Below are 23,317 nucleotides of genomic sequence, written 5' to 3' on the forward strand. Positions count from 1 at the left end.
AGTCATTGGCTACTCAAATATTTTTTTAAATGACAGTTAAAAAAATCTAGGTACTTAAATTTTACATAAAAATATTTTATATGCTAAATAGCGTTAAAATAGATATAATTAATACTTTCTTGTTAATTTTCGTCTATCGTCAAGTAAAAATTCACATTGCAATATCTAGAGACTATTAGTATTACTTACAACAAGCTTTTACAGTATTTCAAGTAAATATAATTCTAAATATGTAATATAAAATGCTTGAACAACAATCGTCTATCGCTGAGAGCTTTATACAATATTCATTGGGCCTTAGATTAATAAATTAATAGTCGAGACTTAGCGCGAATTTCGAAGCGAAACTTCGATAAGGTAGTCTGTACGAATATAATAATAATTAAGCCACATTAATTCTTTGAAACATGAATCCATATTTACAAAAGATACGCTAAAATTTTATACAAAAATAATTTTTTCAAGGACCTCTTTTAGAGTATAGGCCTCCTCCAACTGGCTCCATCTCTCTCTATCTTGTGCATTTTTCTCCTAATCGTATCCCACCAACTTCTTTAAGCTCGTCAGCCCAAGAAGGCGCCTTGACCTGTCTTTCTTGTCCCTTTCTTATTATCCTGTTTGGGCCGGCCTTTCCACTTAAGTTTTTTAATATAAAAATAATAAATAATTACTTGCCAGAACATTGATAGCCGTCGTGTTAATATGTTTTTTTTATTTTAAACGTTAACAGGAGTTCAGCCGCGTCCACACCGAACGATCCATCGCGAACCGATTGCGCGCGGCATGAGCGCGATCCAAATATGCAGGCGGTGTGGACGTGCCGCACGCGATTATTCGTTTATAATCCCTTTATAGGGAGAATAAATGTTTATGGGATCCTAATGAAATTACACAAATAGTAAGCAAACTACCGACTAGTTTGCCTACTATTTGTGATGAACAAAAGTCAAATTGATCTGCAGACAAAGTTCATCTGATTCATTATGGATGGCGAGGCAGGATCGTGATGGAGCAGCCAGTCAGGATCGCAAAAGATTGCTGTTGGATCGGCCTAGTACGATCCACGCTCCACGCATCACGATCTTCGATCGCGGGATCGCCGATCCATTTTGGATCGTTCGGTGTGGATGCGGCTTTTGAAACCTGCAAAAAAAAAGTTTTTTATCGTATAAGCAAATAGAGTTACGTGTTTCTTTTTTCAGGTGCACCAATTCCTCAGAATTATTATAATCCACCACCAGACGTACCTCCAACTTCATACCCTCCTGCAGCAGCACCAGCTGACACACCATTAGCATACCAAGGGTATCCACACAACTTCTACCCCGGGAATACACCTAGAACTCCCCCGTTCTACCTTGGCTATAGTTATAACTACGGATCTGGCTCTGACTCCGCTTCAGCTAGTGGAAACACGTTAGAAACTAGATCTGGCTCTGGTTCAGAATCACGCTCAGACTCACGATCATGCTTAGGCCCAGGATCATGCTCAGGCGCAGGATCAGGCTTAGGCTTAGGATCATGCAAAGGCACAGGATCATGCTCAGGTGAAAACTCAGGCAGAGGCCCAGGATCATGCTCACAGACAGGGTCATGCTCAGGCGCAGGATCAGGCGCAGGCTCTGAATCATGCTCAGGCACATCATCATGCTCAGGCTCAGATTCAGGCTCAGGTTCAAAATCATGCTCAGGCACATCATCATGCTCAGGCTCAGGATCAGGCAAGCGCCCAGGATCATGCTCACAGCCAGGATCATGCTCAGGATCAGGCTAAGGCTCATGCTCAGGAACCAGCACAAGAGGAACTAGCCCTGGCTCTTTTAGGTAAACTAAATTTTTGCATGATTTCTATCTATAGATCTGTATAATGCTTTCAAATTCCATTTATCGAACCAGTCATCCCCTGAATCGTAGCTTACCCGCAATCAAAGGGCAAACTGTGCATTTGCTTCAATAACTACTTAGAGACGCCAGCAGTCATTCGCAATCAATTTAGATTTTACTAAACCGATATTAATAAGTAAGCAAGGATACTCAAAATCAATCTATGTATGGAACCAAAAATATTAAAAAATGAATAAAGCAAGAGTGTTGTTTTTAATTTACTGTATGTACTTCTCTACATTTCAACCAAAGTGTCTAAATCATTAATGTCATACCATTGTTTTCACACAGATGCACTACGTTTTGACGTAAATATAGAGTTACGTTGTAAAAGTAATATCAAAGACACTTAAAGTAAATAGACAAATCATTGCTAAGGAAAAGCCGTAACTCTCGTGATAATTACAAATTTAGATGATTGTTGGTGCATAGCGCCTGAAATCTATTGAGTGGCAACTACGCGGCAGATGTCTTATCTGCTACAAACGGAACAAGGCGTGTTTTAGTTTTAATATTGCTTGTTCATTTTGATTACACCTCTGATCAAGAAAACATCTTGTTTAATTTATAATCCTTTTTTCCAAGAAAATAAATTAGTTTTAACTTTCATATTATCCTGCATTAACAATGATGGATGTCAGAAGCTGTATCAAAATAACAAATATTTACCTAGTAATTGGTAATGTTAAGAAAACCGCCCCGAGATATCGCTTTGAAAAATTTTCCTAGCACCTGACGCCTAGGCGAGGTTGCCAATCATTGCATAGCGACTACAACAAGCTTTTGATGCATAAACTTATATAGAATTATTCAAAAGCACGAGACCATATTGCAATTGGTACTAACATGCATACACTGGTCAGTATAAAGATAAAATAAATAAATCAGTGGCGCTACAACCTTTTCAGGTCTGGGCCTCAGGTTTATGTATCTATTTCATGATCATTTGTAAATCTGATAGGCAAGGAGGTGATCAGCCTTCTGTGCCTGACACACCCTGTAGACTTTTTGGGTCACATTTGACATTCACCGTTTGAGTGAATGTCAAATGTGCACATAGAAAGAAAGACCATTGGTGCACAGCCGGGATCGAACTTACGACCTCAGGGATGAGAGTTAGCCACCTAGGTCAACACTGCTCTTTGTACTTTAACACTGGTCAACATAACCTTCATAAAGGATCTTGGGTACCTATTAGGTATTTTATGGGAGTTGCGAGGAAAAATGACTTTAAAAACATAGCTCTCTTTATTACTAACTCTAATTTATTTATTTAGGTTTTTATTAGATATTAAAAAATAATTATATTTACACATTAACGGTCTTACTAATAAAAAATCACTATACATGCGTTATGACAAGGTGATAGTAATTCAGTGAATAGAGCTTGTATAGGGCATAAACTCCTCTTTGACCAATAATCGATGTGTATTGGTTGAATAACAAAACGACCCTTATTTATTGTTACCCTGGCAACCCGCCGTGTTTGATTGACGTTTGATTTAATAATTTTGATACGACTCATAATTCTAATGTAAGTTGTATTTATTTTATCAACCAAAGCAATTATATACACATTTACTCAATATACTAATAACATTTTATTATTTGCAGCTAATAGAAACTCCAAAACCTCAGACAAAGAGGACTAGAATTTTACATAAAAAGCCGCGTTCTGCAGTACAAAAGTTAGAAGAGGTTAGTATCAATGTGATAGAGAAAGGACTATTTCATTCAAAATCCCTCAACGATCATACTTAAATAATTTTTTAGGCTCAAACAGAAGCGACTCGCCGAAGCTCACGAAAGGGCTAGACAGATGCATCTTCTAAGGCTCAAATTGTTACAGCAGCAATTAAATAAATAATTATATACTTATAAAAAAAATTAAACCCCCGTTTTAAATGAAATATAACTTTTTATTTATTTCAAGTCCTTAACTATCCACACCTATGTAAATAAAACAGCCTTAAAAATATGTTTCAATAAAAGCAGCTCTAGCAGCTTGTCTAGCCAGATTGCTTGGGGGCGTCTAGGTTGGCCTTGGTTCTTCTGGAGCATTCTCAGTCTCAGTCATCAAACGTAACATCCAGGTCTTCTTTGATATCAATAGCAATATTGTGGAGGATTGCCAGTGCTACTATATATAATTTGGCATTTTCTAATGACACTGAGAAGCCATGAAGAAGACACCTAAATCGAAAACCCTCCACCTCTAGTACTCTTTTCGACATCAGCTCGCACTCTGTCACAGATCTTCATAACATACTTCTTTGAAAAGCGGTATTTTGTTTTGAAATCGCCATGCGAAAGTAATAACGGATTGCACCGAGTTTGGTATGCTCTTTGACTTTCCTTGGAGGCGGCAAATCTTCAATCGTATGTATTAGCTGCATATCAATATTATCTAAATCTTCTATTTGATCTATAAAATCTATTTTCAACAAACACAAATATTTACTAACTTAAATCTTTCCTTGAACTAAACAGTCAAAAAATGCTGTCAAACGCGAAATCAGATGAAATTACGCAATTTTTGTCTTATACACCCGTTAAACTAGGCCTCTGCGTTGTATAAGCATTGTACAAGTCTTCATACAAACCAGACACTTGTTATAACAGCAGTATACATCAACCTTGTCAATTCAGACATTATTAGTAACATTTTTCTTATAACAGGCTTATACGATGTGCATAAATCTTTATTAGTAAGGCCGTAAGGTTATAATAGATAATAATGTATAGAGAAGCTGCACGAAACAAAAAATATGTGGGATTTTTACTAGATGTTCTGCTGTTTTCATTAATTAAAACAGCAGAAAGCACAATATTTCTATAAGAAGAAGGATCATCGGCTGGTTTATTGTCTTTTAAAATAGGGATAATAGATTGACTATTCCAAAACTTGGGAATGCACCCAGAAATCATAATAGAATTTATAATGTTTAAGTACAGCATCACACGGTCCGATAGGTTTTTCAAAAAATAATATGAAGTCCCATCTTCTTCTGCAGTAGTCTTTTACGTTATATTGAGGGAATTTCAATTTCCGGTATTTGGCACGAAAAATCATTGTCCTTTTATTAGTTCCGACTCATTATGTGATGGAATATTCTTTTCCTTTTGTTTGCATTTTTTTCCCAATCGCATTCTTTTTCGGTCACTCCAGGATCCAGACCTGTATCTACACTGGATTCGTCCAGTTTAGAAAATCTATTTTCTATTATAATATTACAAGCTACCTCGGTGGGCTTGTCCGTTTTTCCGCCAGACTCCAGGCCTTAAGGAAAAAGTATGCAGACTACTCAGATGCTTTGGAATATATACACAAATTAATAAACAAAACAATTAAATTAAACTATTTGTACATACAATTATTTAACTGATACGAGTTAAATTTAATTTAAAATTTCACAAGAAAAAAATCACTTTAATCTTATTAAAGTCATCTATTACGACTTACTTGTGAAATAACTTTAAGAAACATAGCTTTTCGATGTCGGAATGATTGCAAAATTCTACATTATGGTATGTATAATATGTAGAACCAAATGTTGAATTGTTTTTGATGTACGTTGACGGAGACAGGAACTATCTTGCAAGTGATCGTTTTACTTTATTTATGCTGTCTTCAACACATGAAAATATCCTGGAAAAAGGAGGAGCAACGCTAACCAGATCCATGCAACTGCGTCAATTCAGTAGCCCGCAACATAAATGTGTACTGTATAGTGTATATATGCACACACGTACATCCACACCCAAACATGTCATGCACACTTAAAGGTGGATGTGTTATTTGTTTATTTGTATATGTAGGTACATTTTGAATATGTTGTATGTTTTAATTTTTACAAATATATTAAAAAACAATAAAAAAAATAATATGATCAAATGCTTCCATCACACCAGACATTCACGTTTTTTATGAAGACTTTAAGGAAATAAAACAATTTTATATTCATAAACTTAACTATTACTGCTACTACTCTCAACCAACTAAAGATCAGCCCAAGACAATCAACTATGATTTATAACCACCACCTGGTGAACCTGGACAACCACAGTCTGGACAAAGTGGTGATGGCAGGAGGAGTCGGAGACGTCCGCCCTTCAGTAATGATGACTACAAATATTGAAAATTTCTTCAAATCATAAAATGTAACATATACATTTACATAGCAAAAACAATTAACTTTAATAATAAATTATGTTAAAAAAATAGTAACACTACACAATAACAATGAGTCATTATTATGACTGACTGTTGTTTATTAACAATAGTCAGACGGAATATCAAATTAAACATCAAGAAAGAAATAAATCGTCGCTAATCTTCACGGAATGCTACTGCATGTCGTCTCGTTGTTATCAATCGCCTACGCAGTAATTCAGTAAGTCGTTGATCATTGTTTATATATAAAATTCTTTATCTTTAAGTTAAGGCTCAGTCATTGTCTGTCTGTCGTTTACAAATTCCTCAATTACTACATCGCAACAGCAAAAGTGCCAAAACTTCAAGAAGGCAAAATCACTATTGAAATTCCCGAACTCGAGCAAGGTACAAACGAAGTTAAAGACAAATCCCCTCGCGTCACGAGGAAACTGCCGCAACACTCGCCATGGCTGAATTAGAACTAAATATAATTTTTAATTTCATTAAGTCATACGATGGGAGTCGCGAGACTTAACTCGTTTTTGGTAAATTGCAATAACGCATTCGAACTTGCATCAGAGGCACAAAAGGCCGTCGTATTATTCGAGTATGTCCTGATTTATTTTACAAAAATCATGCAAAGAAGGGTTAACAGCACGATTCGAAGATATGAATAGGTAATTCTCTACTATCTCACATCTAATTGACTATAGAGTGAAACGTAGTGCCTGGATAGGAGGTGTAGGAAACATCTTAAAGCGTATATTCGGCACCTTGGACGAAAAGGACGGTCTAAAATATAATGAAGCTATAAGATCTTTATAGCATGACGTGAAGCGGTTAGTTTCTCTTCTGAAAGATAATAGTTTAGTTAGTAGATCGGTTTAAAAAAAAATATATAAAATATATAATGATAATTAGATAATGAAAATTAACTTAACGTAGCTATCGACAAGCTCTCTCAAAGAACTAAAATCGAAAAAAAAAATTAAACGGATTCGAAATACTCTTGAACGTAAATGAAATATTTATTATTTTAGAGACACCAATTATTGCTCTATCAATCCAAATTGACGATGTTATCAACGCTATCTTATTTAGCAGCCAAGATAAGACTCCGTCTGGCCGTGATAACATCTAAACACTTATATGAAGAGCTTGCTGATAATTATAGGCATCTATCTAGTAACTAAGAGTTGATATTGTTTAGATATTAATTCTATATACTTATATCTGAGTAAATTTGCTATTACCTACTACTAGTACCACTTGTTAATATTAAGGAATATATAATGTTTCATGTTTCTCTACCAACGCCACATAACCCTAAAGACCAAATTCATTTTCTTTAACTATTCCTAGTAATAAGTATATAGCAATGACCACCGACAAATCCCATTACTGTGTTTTTAATAACTTGAAAGTTAGTAAAATGGTAAATCCCGGCAACTTTAAAGAACAAAGCAAAGACAAAAGGAGCCTTCCAGTAAGGTTATCAGAAAAGTAGCAGAAATAGATACTGGAGAAAATCTCTGTTCCGGTACAGAGCATGATGATCCACGAACTGATCAGCTATGGTTATCGGTAGCGTACACAACTAGAATATCCACGAATCTACGAATATTACGCCAGACCTCTGACGGGCTGACTTCTGGAGTAATGGAGGCACAAAATGATTGCCAACCACCGTATCTCTTATTCTTAAACAATTTCTTTGCACTACGGTCAGATTCTAAATATAACTCGAAATTTTCTTCTGACAGCTCCTCACAATAATTATTTTCAGCCTCTTTGTTCATTTATGACCCAAGAGTTGTTATCCAATTTTTCTTAACAACGATTTTACAAAATATACAGACCAATTTTTTTATTGTTTAAATATATTTGTGTCGATACTTAATTCGACATTTTTAAATTAGAACAAAGAGATTGGACCTGCTACTGCAGCTATGAAACACCAATTTCGGAAGGCTACTCTTATTTACTTATGATTTATGTTTCCCACTGTTTACACCTTCCCTGTACTTCCACGAATATTTATAGATATCGAGTTATAACGAAACAAACGAACAACAATTAATTGTTATATATATATAGATAAGTAAATCAATAAATTAGACAAATATAACAACAACTCGGTTTGGTATAATTATACAGATTTCAATTCCTTGGAGAAAAGATACCCAAAAACGTCAGGAACAACACTAAGTCACACTTAGCCTTAATTGTAATGTAATTAATTGATCATTTATTGCAAATTAAAATTTCTTTTGTTTGTTCTGTCTCAAAATCCGTATAAAAGCTCGACATAATTGTGATCAAATCAGTTTGAGTTACGGTCTTTAACGGATACTACGGTCCTATGGCCAAAATGATTTCCACTTTCGCGCTCTTCGTTTTAAGCGTAAGTTTTTTATATTTATTAATTCATCTCGTAATTTTTATAAACGAAACTTTAAAAATAAACGATAACATTACAACAAACAGAGAGAAAAAATAAGTGCGTGCGTACAAAGTACGCGTCAGAAGTGAAACTTCTTTAAAAAAAGGAAAAGGTAAAAGTAAAAGCCCCAATAGATGATCATGTACCAGTATATGATCACTCCATATATTTGTATATCTTTATTCACACTATTTACACACTGTATACGTGGTAATGATAATATAAATAAGTAAAAAATCTGCGTTTAAGACGTTATGCGACCGAATTGCCATCTAAAGTTCTAACGTGTAACTACTAAACGAACACATCAACCAATAGCGTGTATTTTTTTTCGATCTCCCTTACTCTCTCTCTTAATCTTTCTCACTATAGCTCTCTCGCACCTCTCGCTCCATTGCTTTGTGCGTAATGCGACGTTCGCTCTATCTCACTCTCTCTCGATCTTTCTCACTTGCTTGCTTCCAACTCTCGCTCTATGACTATTTGCTTCATGCTACGTTCTTTGCCCTTTCTCACTTTCTCTTAATCGGTCTCAATAGCTCTCTCCCTTTTCTTCGCTAAAAACACTGCACATCTTCGTGACGCTAAAATTATTATTATTGCGTTTCATCCCTAAAAAATTTTACCCTCAGTCGCCTAAAGAAGTTTCTCTTCAAAAACAATTTTAAATAGATACCTTTTACATAATTCTTTCTTTCTTAAATTTATGGAGCTTGGAGGGATTTTGTTATGTTATTTTATATTAAGTTAATAGATAAGTTTAATTCTAGCGATTTATGTAGCTAGAAAAAATCAGGTTTGCTTTGACGAATTAATTTAATTTGTTTCAAAGTATTCGGGCTGATGCATTTATCTGTTTCCCTGTTTTATCTGTTCTGTGCCTTCTAAATCAATACTACACTGGCCCCATGGCCCCACACATTTTGGGATATTGTTGATATTTTGTTACTGGATATTGGCCATTACATAATCGCGTACAATTTTTGGTGCAAGTCTTTTAGAAGATAATTGAAATATAGGAATTCTTTGTTCATATGGCCAGCTGATCAACCCTTTTGTGTTTACTGTGAAAAAGATATAGTTTTTCTAGGCATCAAACCTAGAAATGTTGTACTTCGATGTTTAGTATTATTGTGAAATATTTTACGATTATTATTGTTATTTATTTCAGATACTGCATGCTCATGCTGCTCATCAAGGTAAATAAAATTGAATCGTGTTTTTAAATAATTTTTACCAAAGTTAGGAAACAATTGACTTATTTAAATTAAATTATTTCAATTTATTTATTATTTTTAAAATGTCAATTGTCAATTATCCGCCTCAGCGTTCAACGACTGGTGTCTTAAACCAGTAATACTTTAAATATTTTAATTTATTTAATATACTTACCAGAGTATCAGACATTAACCCATAAGTAATGTCATAGGCAACTTAAATATTTTTTACAATGACAATTTAAAGAATGTACTAAAATTTCTCATACAAATATTTTATCTGCTAAATAGCGTTACGAGAGATATAATTAATAATTTCTTGTCAATTTTTGTTTATCGTCAAGTAAAACTAATTGTCTCTATATTTATCTCTCTCTCTAATTTCGAAACCCGTATGTAAGAGAATACACAATGGTTTAACCAATCCAGGGACAGAAGCACCCTCACACAAATATACACTACCGTTTAGCAGTCCCTCGATGAGGGAGATGCGCTCAGATATGGCTATTGACTTCATCATCACGATAAGACGATAGCTGCGATTTACAGCTTGGCATATGTTTAGAGAAACAGTACAGAAATTTTAAATAATAATAAAACACATGAATAAATGGCCCTAAAAATAGAATAAAACTCTAAAAAAGTATTAAAAATTATGAAACATACACTAATATAAGTATTATTATATTTAGTATTCCTAGACAATAAAATAGTATAGTATAGTATTTCTATCAAATATGGAAAAATATACAACATGAAAACTGAAATACCACAAATTAAAACTTCATTAGGTATGGATGAGGTAGTCTGTCCAATATTATAATAATAATTAAGCCTTATTTATTCTTTGAAACATGATTCCATATTTACAAAAGATACACTAAAATTTTATACTAAAATAATTATAATTTTTTCAAGTACCTCTTTTAGAGTATAGGCCTCCTCCAATTGGCTCCAACTCTCTCTATCTTTAACCTTTTTCTCCCAATCGTCCCCACCAACTTCATTAAGCTCGTCAGGCCAAGAAGGCGACCTCTCTTTCTTTTCCCTTTCTTATTATCTTGTTTGGGCCGGCCTTTCCACTTAAGTTTTTTAATAAAATAATAATAAATACTTACTTGCCAGAACATTGATAGGCGTCGTGTTAATATGAATTTTTCGATTTTAAACGTAACAGGAGTTTGAAACCTTTAAATTTTTTTTGTAAATTGTATTAGTGAATTCAGTTACGTTTTTCTTTTTTCAGGTGCAGCAGCACCAGCTGACACACCATTGGCATACCAAGGGTATCCATCCAACTTCTACCCCGGCAATACAAATAGAACTCCTCCGTTCTACCCTGGCGTCAAAAATCCCAACTACCCCGTTCATGCGATTCCTAACAATCCCGTCCCAATAGTCCCCTTAACTCAACCAGTACAACCTGTTCCAGTTCAAATACCTATAACACAAAGTGTTCCAATAGCAAGCCCACTGCCCTTACCTCAGCCCATTGTACCAAATGTTCTAATACCAATAAATACAGCTCAGGCAACAACCTACACTGGGAATGCGTCTGGAAACCCCGTTTTCAGACGCATTTTTAGGCGAGCGCCTAGAAATAGATCTGTAGGTTATAGTTACAACTACGGATCTGCATCTAGCTCTGGCTACGCTTCAGCAAGTAGAAACACGTTAGAAACTAGATATGGCTCTGGTCCAGGATCATACTCAGGCTCACAATCATGCTTAGGCCCAGGATCATGCACAGGCAAAGGATCAGGCTTAGGCTTAGGATCATGCAAAGGCACAGGATCATGCTCAGGTGAAAATTCAGGTAGAGGCCCAGGATCATGCTCAGAGACAGGGTCATGCTCAGGCTCAGGATCAGGCTCAGGCTCTCAATCATGCTCAGGCATATCATCATGCTCAGGCTCAGATTCAGGCTCAGGTTCAAATTCATGCTCAGGCACATCATCATGCTCAGGCTCAGGATCAGGCAAGCGCCCAGGATCATGCTCACAGCCAGGATCATGCTCAGGACCAGGCTAAGGCTCATGCTCAGGAACCAGCACAAGAGGAACTAGCCCTGGCTCTTTTAGGTAGACTAAATTTTTGTACGATTTCTATCTATAGATCTGTATAATGCTTTCAAATTCCATTTATCAAACCAGTCATCCCCTGAATCGTACCTTACCCGCAATCAAAGGGCAAACTGTGCATTTGCTTCAATAACTACTTAGAGACGCCAGCAGTCATTCGCAATCAATTTAGATTTTACTGAACCGATATTAATAAGTAAGCAAGCATTTAAAAATCAATCTATGTATGGAACCAAAAATATTAATAAATGAATAAAGCAAGAGTGTTGTTTTTAATTTACTGTACTTCTCGAGATTTCAACATAAGTGTCTAAATTATTAATTTCTTACGATTGTTTACACCCAGGTGCACTACGTTTTGACATAAATATAGAGTTACGTTGTAAAAGTAATATCAAAGACAATTAAAGTAAATAGACAAATCATTGCTAAACAAAAGCCGTAACTCTCATGATAATTACAAATTTAGACGGTGGCTGTCAGATACTGTATCAAAACAACAAATATTTACCTAGTAATTGTAAATTTTTAGTAAACCGCCCCGAGATATCGCTTTGATAATCTTTTCTACCGCCAGACGCCTAGGCGAGGTTACTAACCTTTGAATAGCGACTAAAACATGCTTTTGATACTTAAAGATTTATTGCAATTGGTTCTTACGTACATACACTGGTCAATACTTTTTAATTGTTATAAAATAAGGGATACAATAATTAAACAGGTGAATTTGGTTGGAGACTTGGGGATACTACTAGATCAGTGTTCCCCAAACTTTTTTGTGTTGTAGACCCCTTGCCATATTTTTCCCTGTTGGGTAGACCCCCTACTTACCTGATATTAATTTTCATGTAAATTTCTAACTGTAGTGAAGTTTAGTGTTAAAAACTTAAAGTAAAAACACGTTAATTTATACATTTATTAATTGAATTTAAATTAAATTAAATCTACTCAAACTAAAACTTTGTATCTGTTTGTTTGTAATGTATATGTTTTGATATTATAAGATAGTATGGTGTAAGTAAATAGGTACTATCAGTGTATGTGTTGAGATCCACTATCGTGGACCCCCATTTTCATTTCATGGACCCCCAAATTTTTTTTCACTGACGTAGACCCCTTGCAGGTTGTCATAGACCCCTAGGGGTCGTTATAGACCACTTTGGGAATCACTGTACTAGATGATTAGATGTCTTTCTCAGAACATATAGATAATATAACAGAAAAAAGCATATAAACAACTTGGATTCGTCAAACTAGTATGCAAATCTTTTAAGAATATAAAATGTATAAAATTCTTGTATTTTGGTTTTGTTGGGAGTACACTAGAATATGCATGCACTGTTTGGTCCCCAATCTACAAGAAATACATTGAAGCAATAGAGAACATTCAAATAAAGTTTCTTAAGTTTTAAGGATTTCCGAAAGTATAGTAGCTATATGGATTCTTGCAAGTACTTTGGTATTCAATCATTAGAATGTAGACGCAAACAATACGACCTTATGTTTTTACACGCTATTTGCAACGGTTTAATTGACTGTCCTGACTTATTGTCGCTTTTACTATTTCACACCCCTTCTTCATACAATACAAGGCAAACCCAACTATTTAAAGTTCCTCGGTCTAATACAAACTATTTACGTAACTCAGTCATGTATCGTATACCTTCAGATTATAACACAAATTACCAGCAAATAGATATATTTAATGTAACTAAAATTTTTTTTTAAAATAATTTTAAAAACTCTGGTATCTTCTATTAATAATGGCTTTGTTATTCTTCCTTTATATTAAATATATATTATAATGAACAATGAATCTTAGAACTTAGAATTTAATATAAATACATATATTCTTTGTATATTTTTTTATTTTTTTGTATTTGTATAGGTGAAACTGTGCCTTGTGTATGTTTTAATGTGTATTCCGTTTTTGGCTTTTATGTACAGTGTAATTGTTTGAAAAATTAGCGAATTTAATTTAGCGAAAACTTCCAGATTCAATTATTGCTTAAACTTTTGTATTATGTATTTCGGATTCAAATCATGAAATCTTCAATAGGTATCGCTAGAAAGCATTAATACAAATCAGCGTTTGAAGTTTCGAGTCATCATCAATATCACATGCTACTTACTGGGTACTAGATGTCCACAAATTTATAGATAAATAATTTAATCAGAGTGAAGGGCAAACGGCAAAGGGGAGGCGGGTGTAATCATGGCCGAGACGGCTAAAGATTTGTTTTAAATATAAATTTGTACTGACATTGTTTATTTTTAGTAAATGAATACACCGACGGTAATTTTTTAAACTTTAAAGAGACAAAAGTATATATTGTTAATTAAACTAATGTAGCAAAGGAATCAAATTGCCAGTTAAAGCATAATATAGAGCCAATCAACCACGAAGAAAAAATACTAAAAAACTGTTACAATAGTAATGTTACATTTACTAATTGAAACTAAAAAAAATAATAATATATTATAAGTAACTGCATTTGTATGAAAATTATAGATTTTTCAAAATTACATTACAGATTGCGTTCTAGAAAGGTTAGTAAACTATGAACTTTTATCAATAATTATGTTTGCATCCCTCTTACTCCCTCATTACTCTTAAAGTACTTTGCAGATTCAACATATGCAGTAGGAATGGAAACGTTTGAAGTACATGAAGTCCATACACACAAGCGTTGTTTTTACTTGAAATCGATAAATTAAATAAAAACTCAAGTAACTCAACTTGCGCGAAAAATAAGAAAATTGAAGAATTTTTAACCACCATACAATTCAAACTTTTTTAAGTAACCTTATGGCGTTTGACATAACATTGACAGAATGCGTGCTGGAAAAACGAATATCGTTTAAAACAAATGCTTCGAACATATAGATAGAATACATATAAAATAAATTAATAAATTTATTTAAAAAAGGTAAAATATGTAATAGACTATACTTATAACTACATAGATCAGCACACTTCAATACGTGTGTATGTCACGGAACTCCTCTTAAAGAGCTGGATCGGCCTAGATGGTTTAGATTCACAAATCAGCCCAGTAAATGGCGCTGCTGTCGGTACTATAATACTATGTTTAGTATACTAATCGCTTGAAATATCATGCAGGACAACGTCTGTCGGGCCCGCTAGTAATGTAAATAAATATAAGTATTTTTTAATAGAAATAACTTAAATAAATTAATTAAGAATAGCTAATACAGAAATAATGTTTTTAACGAATTAAAAAAAAGTCCAAATGAGGTCTTCCTCTTAATTACAATATATCAATTAACATAACTTATAATATTGTTATTTCAACCCAAGACCTAAAAGTATACAAAGCAATGTCAGTTAATTAATATAATAATTATGATAATAGTATTGCCATTGTATGAAAGTTAATATTGACCAGTGTATACAGTACAATATTATTATCCAATTATATTAATTACCATATCCAATATCCTTTGTCATTGTTACTTTTTAATAATTCAATAAATCTTTAAGTGTCGTATCTTAATCATATACCTACGTTTGTGGCGTTGCCGCACTTGCGTGTTGTTGTCGCTATTCAAAGATTGGCAACCTCGCCTAGGCATCAGCCTTGCGATTCTGTAACTCACTTTTCGAACTCACTACTCAAATCATAAAATGATTGCTTCACAACTGATTTGAGCGCGACCGCCGATGCGAAAACCGCTGTGAGAGTTCGAAAAGTGAGTTACAGAATCGCAAGGCAGGCCGTAGGAAAGATTTTCAAAGCGATATTTTATAGTCTGAATATTTGTGTTTTGATATCGCTTCTGGATTCATCGTCAAAATTTTATATTGTCACCAGAGTTACAACTTTTCCTTAGCAATGATTTATCTATTTACTTTAATTATCTTTGGTGGTACTAAAATAAAGCAAACCTATTTTTATGCCAAATATTTATTACGGGTATTAATAAGCTCGTCTTGGGAACATTTATAATTCTTCTTCTCCTTAGGTTCCTACATAAAAATGGAGCTTGAATAACCGTTGGCTGCAATAATACCAGTATGCTAATATAACACTGTACAAATAAATGAATAAGAATATGGATTGTAGAATACAGCTGTCGGAATATTCCTAACCTAACCTAACCAAAAGTTATTGCTTGTTTTAAGAATACAAAAAAAAAAAAATTGTATAAGTTCCATCAAAAATCTAACGGTTTTTAAAAGCCATTCTTGAAATTCCAAGGTTTTTTTCGTTGGACACCCCATTATTATCTTTTCCACGTCAAAAGATGTGCGTTTAATATCTTAATATACCTATATAAATTACGTGTCACGTTGTTTGTCCGCTATGGACTCCTAAACTACCGAACCGATATCAATCAAATTTGCACACCGTGTGCAGTTTGATCTAACTTAGAAGAAAGGGTAGCTTACATCTCAATGTATACCCGCAAAATTATTTTATTGCAGAATATTTGTTTATTATTTAATAATAGTCACAATTCTAACAGATGGCGCTGTGTTGAAAGTTCCAACGTTTCACATAAGCTACAATTTAATGGCATAACCACCAATAAAGCATGGTGGTCCCCATGACCGGTGTTCTCCTACCGTTATCCATGAATAGTTTACTGCTTTGTAATATAACAAAAACCTTAGCCACAGCAACGCTTGGCCGGACTGCTAGTATATATATAACGTATAATACGACTAAACAAAGGGGGAACGCTGCCAGGATCTTTTGAGCCTTGCCTAAATGGACTCGTACTATGGTTGGTTATTATACTATATATTATAGTTAGGTTATTGTTATAATTAAGTTAGTTAGTTAGTTAAAGGTTTATTGTTATGCATTGTTTATATTTTTATACATAATATGTCATTAATCTTATTAAAGTCATCTATTACGAATAACTTGTGAAATAACTTTAAGAAACATAGCTTTTCGATGTCGGAAAGATTGCAAAATTCTTAATTCTGGTATGTATATCGAACCAAAGACAATGTTGAATTGTTTTTGATGTACGTTGACGGAGACAGGAAGTATCTTGCAAGTGATCGTTTTACTTTATTTATGCTCTCTTCAACACTTAATAATCTTTACTGTCAGTCATAAGTGAACATTATGTTATATATAAAAGATTTTTTACTTTACTTTACTAGGAAAATAAGCTGGAAAAAGGAGGAGCAGCGCTAACCAGATCCATTCAACTGCGTCAATCGAGTAGCCCGCAAAATAAATTGTGTACTGTATACACGCACACAAGTGCATCCACACCTAAACATGTCACGCACACTTAAACAAATCTAAAAATTTTGATTCACATTTTATTTTGTCCTTTTATTTAAGTAAGGGTACACAGGTATTACCGACCACTTTAAGGCAAGTTTGAAATGTGATTTTCAAGGTTGTTGAGTGGTTGATAACTTGTTTATTTTTATATGTATATACATATTTAGAATATGTTATATATTTTAATTTTTTTTACAAAAATAATTAAAACAATGAAAATGTTTAATGTGTTTCCATCGCCGAAACTTTCCAATAGCTATGAAGCTGTTCACGATTTTTATAAATCTATAAGAAAATAAAACAATTTTATGAAACATAAACTTTTCTTCTACTAAATAAACTTCTTCCGCACCGAAAAAAAAAGGCAATCGAGATGTAGTCTTGAAGAAGAATGTTGCATATACCATGGATTGCAAGAAGAACCAAGAAGTCTATTCTCAACCAAGTAAAGATCACCACAAGACTGTCAACTATGATTTACAAACGGGTTCTACTGTGGCCATATTGCCAGGAGAGAACCACAGTCTCGACAAAGTGGCAATGGTATGGAGACGTGATGGTTGGAGGAGTCGGTGCTTCAGGTCACAACATCCCTAATGCTGTGTGAGCGGTGTGGAAACTGCAAGTGGACGTATCGGTTAGGGCTTTTCAAGACAGGCACGTCCTTCAGTAATGAAGACTACTAACAAGAAATTTCTTCAAATCATAAAATGTAACATATATATTGTTAAAAAGAGCCCGAGGTAGACTGGCAGCGTTCCCCTTTCAATAGCTAGACTAATTCTTTGTCCGAAATAGCTCCTGCCACCTCGGTCTCCTGCGATATCGCCTAAACTTTTTAGCTTTTCTTTTAATTATTAGTTTGTCTATATACTTTTTATGTCAAAATGTCCAGTCAGGATCCAAAAGAAACAGAAGAGTTGTTATCCAATTTTTCTTAACAACGATTTTACAAAATATTTGGAGGACCAATTTTTTTTATTGTTTAACCAGATGACCCGGTGAACTTCGTATCACCTACGTATATTTGTGTCGATACTTAATTCAATTTTTTAAATTACGAGTAAAACAAAGAGATCGGACCTGATACTACAGCTATGAAACACCAATTTCGGAAGGCTACTCTTATTCACTTATGATTTATGATTCCCACTGCTTAAACCTGCCCTGTACTTCCACGAATATTTATAGACCATAATTGGCCAAATCAGTCCAGCCATTATCGAGTTTTAGCGAAACAAACGAACTGCTATAGGTATATATATTTAGATAAGTGAATCAATAAGGTAGACAAATATAACAACAACTCGGTTTGGTATAACGTACATATTTGTATTCCCTGGAGACAAGATACCCAAAAAAGTCAGAAACAACACGTACTTTAAGTGTGTTTTGACTAACGGAAGGCACACTTAGCATTCAATCAGTAGTTGATCATTTATTGCATATTAAAATTTTATTTTGTTTGTTCTGTCGCAAAATAAGTATAAAAGCTCGACATAATTGTAATCAAATCAGTTTGGGTTACGATCTTTAACGGATACCACGGTCCTATGGCCAAAATGATTTCCATTTTCGCGCTCTTCGTCTTAAGCGTAAGTTATTTTATATTTATTAATTCATCTCGTAATATTTATAAACGTGAAACGATATATTTTTTAATAATATGTATATAATACTTTAAATATATGACAAAACAAGAACTACAATAACAGCTCATGCCCACGAGACAGTTTTTCGCCGGATCTAGGCCCGGGCGAAAAACCGGGTCTATGTCCGGTTGACAGTTTTGTATGGGACACTTATAATAGTATGACGCCAACCACACGACCAGCGCTAGCGCCGGCTTTCCGCGCAACCGAGCACGGTGCTCGCTGCGTCTACGCACGCGGCCCGATGCGCAGTGGAGTACGGCAGTGTATGAGCGCACGTACACGAGACCGGGCCTACGCCCGGCGCGTGCCGACTACCTAAGCAGTACGCACAACGCAATACTATATTATATAATTATTGAAGTCGACCAGGAATTATAAATAAGATATATACTACTGCGAATATTTGTATCTCCATGTTTAAGTTTGGGTTCTAAAATATGTAACATTTTTTTAATGTTTCGTTTTTTCATTCGAAAGTACTTCTCAAATTTCTCGTCATATATAGTTGCTTCTGAATGAGCGTATGAAATGCACCATGATCTTCTCTTTATGTTAACATGGGAGGTAGCCAATGTTGTCAATGTATTTTTTTTTTGATTACGTTACAACAAACGAGAGAAGAGAAAAAAAAGTGCGTGCGTACAAAGTACACATGTCAGAAGTGAAACTTATTTGTAAATTAATTATTACTAAGGTAAAAGCCCCAATAGGTGATCATGTACCAGTATATAATCACTCCATGTATATGTATATTCACACTGTTTACACACTGCATACGTGCTAATCATATTATAAATAAATCAAAATCTGCGTTTATTGCACAAGAAGTTACGCGACAGAATTGCCATCTAAAGTTCTAATATGTAACTACTAAACGAATACCTCAACCAATAGCGTGTTTTTTTCTCGATCTTCCTTACTCTCTCTCTCTCTCTCAGTCTTTCTCACTATAGCTCTCTCCCACCTCTCGCTCCATGGCACTGTGCGTGATGCGACGTTCGCTCTATCTCACTCTCTCTCTCGATCTTTCTCACTTGCTTGCTCCCTACTCTCGCTCCATGGCTATTTGTTTCATGCTACGTTCGCCCTTTCTCACTCTCTCTCAATCGGTCTCAATCGCTCTCCCCCTCTTCTTCGATAAAAACACTGCACATCTTCGTGACGCTAATATTATTATTATTGCGTTTCATTCGTAAAAAAATTACCCTCATGCGCCTACAGAAGTTTCACTTCAATAACTTTTTTTAATACCTTATACATAATATTACTTCAATCTTAAATTTATGGAGCCAAGCAATCCCGTCCCACATTGGCTTAAAAATATCTTCTAAGGATTTTGTTTTGTAATTTTCGGAATTATATAAAAACTAAGTCAATAGATAAGTTTAATTCTGACGATTTATGTGGCTAAAAAGAAATTATCAGGCTTGCTTGTTTCAAAGTATTCGCGCCGATGCATTTATCTGTTTCCCTGTTTTATCTATTCTGTGCCTTTCAAATCAATACTTATTGTTTTCCTGGTAATCGAATAAGATGTTATATGGATAATCCAAACGCAGGTAAAGACCTCTAAGCAACACCCATATCATAAAATAGTTATTTCACTGGCCCTACACATTTTTGGATATTGTTGATATTTTGTTACTGGATATTGGCCATATAAGAATTCTTTGTTTATAAGGCAAGCTGATCAAACTTTTTGTCTTTACTGTGAAAAGGATTAATGTTGTACTTCGATGCTATAGTATTATTGTGAAAAATTTTACAATTATTATTGTTATTTATTTCAGATACTGCGTGCTCATGCCGTTCCGCAAGGTAAATAAAATTAGAGAGATAGGTAACAATTCAATTATTTAAATTAAATAGTTCAATTATTTCAATGTACCAGGTATGGTAGGTTCAATTTAATTTGCGATATTTGTTTTAAAATAAGTGTTGTTTGATGATTTGCTATTTTAAAGGAGTACCGAGAGTTTTTTACGCCGGCTTTTTCTCTCGGCCTACACCCTCTGTCTTCTTTGCAGATGAGTAGGGATGCCTACAAATTCAAATTTAATGACGTGGAATAAGTGATACATGTATCTTATGTTCCATAATAAACATATTTTTTATTTTATTTTATGTCAATTGTCAATTATCCGCCTGAGCGATCAACGATTGATGTAGACCAGTCAGTCGGTAACTAGTGATATTTTAAATATTTAAATTTATTTGATATACTTACCAGAGTATCAGACACTAACCCATAAGTTAAGTCATTGGCTACTCAAATATTTTTTTAAATGACAGTTAAAAAAATCTAGGTACTTAAATTTTACATAAAAATATTTTATATGCTAAATAGCGTTAAAATAGATATAATTAATACTTTCTTGTTAATTTTCGTCTATCGTCAAGTAAAAATTCACATTGCAATATCTAGAGACTATTAGTATTACTTACAACAAGCTTTTACAGTATTTCAAGTAAATATAATTCTAAATATGTAATATAAAATGCTTGAACAACAATCGTCTATCGCTGAGAGCTTTATACAATATTCATTGGGCCTTAGATTAATAAATTAATAGTCGAGACTTAGCGCGAATTTCGAAGCGAAACTTCGATAAGGTAGTCTGTACGAATATAATAATAATTAAGCCACATTAATTCTTTGAAACATGAATCCATATTTACAAAAGATACGCTAAAATTTTATACAAAAATAATTGTAATTTTTTCAAGGACCTCTTTTAGAGTATAGGCCTCCTCCAACTGGCTCCATCTCTCTCTATCTTGTGCATTTTTCTCCTAATCGTATCCCACCAACTTCTTTAAGCTCGTCAGCCCAAGAAGGCGCCTTGACCTGTCTTTCTTGTCCCTTTCTTATTATCCTGTTTGGGCCGGCCTTTCCACTTAAGTTTTTTAATATAAAAATAATAAATAATTACTTGCCAGAACATTGATAGCCGTCGTGTTAATATGTTTTTTTTTATTTTAAACGTTAACAGGAGTTCAGCCGCGTCCACACCGAACGATCCATCGCGAACCGATTGCGCGCGGCATGAGCGCGATCCAAATATGCAGGCGGTGTGGACGTGCCGCACGCAATTATTCGTTTATAATCCCGTTATAGGGAGAATAAATGTTTATGGGATCCTAATGAAATTACACAAATAGTAAGCAAACTACCGACTAGTTTGCCTACTATTTGTGATGAACAAAAGTCAAATTGATCTGCAGACAAAGTTCATCTGATTCATTATGGATGGCGAGGCAGGATCGTGATGGAGCAGCCAGTCAGGATCGCAAAAGATTGCTGTTGGATCGGCCTAGTACGATCCACGCTCCACGCATCACGATCTTCGATCGCGGGATCGCCGATCCATTTTGGATCGTTCGGTGTGGATGCGGCTTTTGAAACCTGCAAAAAAAAGTTTTTTATCGTATAAGCAAATAGAGTTACGTGTTTCTTTTTTCAGGTGCACCAATTCCTCAGAATTATTATAATCCACCACCAGACGTACCTCCAACTTCATACCCTCCTGCAGCAGCACCAGCTGACACACCATTAGCATACCAAGGGTATCCACACAACTTCTACCCCGGGAATACACCTAGAACTCCCCCGTTCTACCTTGGCTATAGTTATAACTACGGATCTGGCTCTGACTCCGCTTCAGCTAGTGGAAACACGTTAGAAACTAGATCTGGCTCTGGTTCAGAATCACGATCATGCTTAGGCCCAGGATCATGCTCAGGCGCAGGATCAGGCTTAGGCTTAGGATCATGCAAAGGCACAGGATCATGCTCAGGTATGAACTCAGGCACAGGCCCAGGATCTTGCTCAGGGACAGGGTCATGCTCAGGCCCAGGATCAGGCTCAGGCCATGAATCATGCTCAGGCAAATCATCATGCTCAGGCTCCGGATCAGGCTCAGGTTCAAGATCATGCTCAGGCACATCATCATGCTCAGGCTCAGGGTCAGGCAAACGCCCAGGATCATGCTCAGAGGCAGGATCATGCTCAGGAGCAGGCTAAGGCTCATGCTCCGGAACCAGCACAGGAGGAACTAGCTCTGGCTCTTTTAGATAGACAAAATTTTCGTACGATTTCTATCCATAGATCCGTATAACGCTTTCAAATTCCAGTTATCGAACCAGTCATCCTCTGAATCATAAATAAATTATTTTTTTTTGAGTATTTTTTTTTATTTTCAACAAAATCGTGAATAGCATCATAGCTATTGGAAAGGGTTGGTGATTGAAGTATTTGATCATATTAATTTTTTATTATTTTTTTTATTTATGTAAAAATTAAAACATACAACATATTCAAATGTACATATAAAAATAAACAAATAACACATACACCTTCAAAATCACATTTCAAAGTTGCCCTTAATTATTATATATAGGTACTACTGTCGACTGTAAGAAAATATAACAATTTTATATTCTTAAACATGAACTATTACTGCAACTTCTCTCAACCAACTAAAGATCACCACAAGACTATCAACAATAATTTATAAACAGGTGCTTAGCAACTTTAGACATGCCTGGAGAACCATAGTCTCGACAAAGTGGTAAAGATATGGAGACGTGATGGCAGGAAGAGTCGGA

The 23,317-nt window shown here is 34.7% G+C and overlaps 1 protein-coding gene across 11 annotated transcripts in view; it reads left to right on the forward strand.

Annotated features, from left to right (window-relative positions):
• Nucleotides 1-22,892, forward strand: part of LOC125061117 (cell wall protein IFF6-like) — a 73,475-nt gene extending 50,583 nt beyond the window's left edge. For 4 of the 11 annotated variants that reach the window (XM_047666347.1, XM_047666346.1, XM_047666348.1 and 1 more), the window contains exon 3: nucleotides 1,203-2,081. In XM_047666347.1, the coding sequence (XP_047522303.1) occupies nucleotides 1,203-1,774 (572 nt within the window). In that variant the 3' untranslated portion in view covers nucleotides 1,775-2,081. Of the gene's footprint in view, nucleotides 1-1,202; nucleotides 2,082-8,279; nucleotides 8,445-9,654; nucleotides 9,683-10,946; nucleotides 12,045-18,582; nucleotides 18,650-20,499; nucleotides 20,528-22,173 lie in introns of those variants that run through there. The other 7 variants (XM_047666341.1, XM_047666351.1, XM_047666335.1 and 4 more) reach the window with 7 other exon arrangements.
• The last annotated feature ends 425 nt before the right edge of the window (nucleotides 22,893-23,317 follow it).

Source organism: Pieris napi, chromosome 23, assembly GCF_905475465.1.
Source record: "Pieris napi chromosome 23, ilPieNapi1.2, whole genome shotgun sequence".
NCBI classification, from domain to species: Eukaryota; Metazoa; Arthropoda; class Insecta; order Lepidoptera; family Pieridae; genus Pieris; species Pieris napi.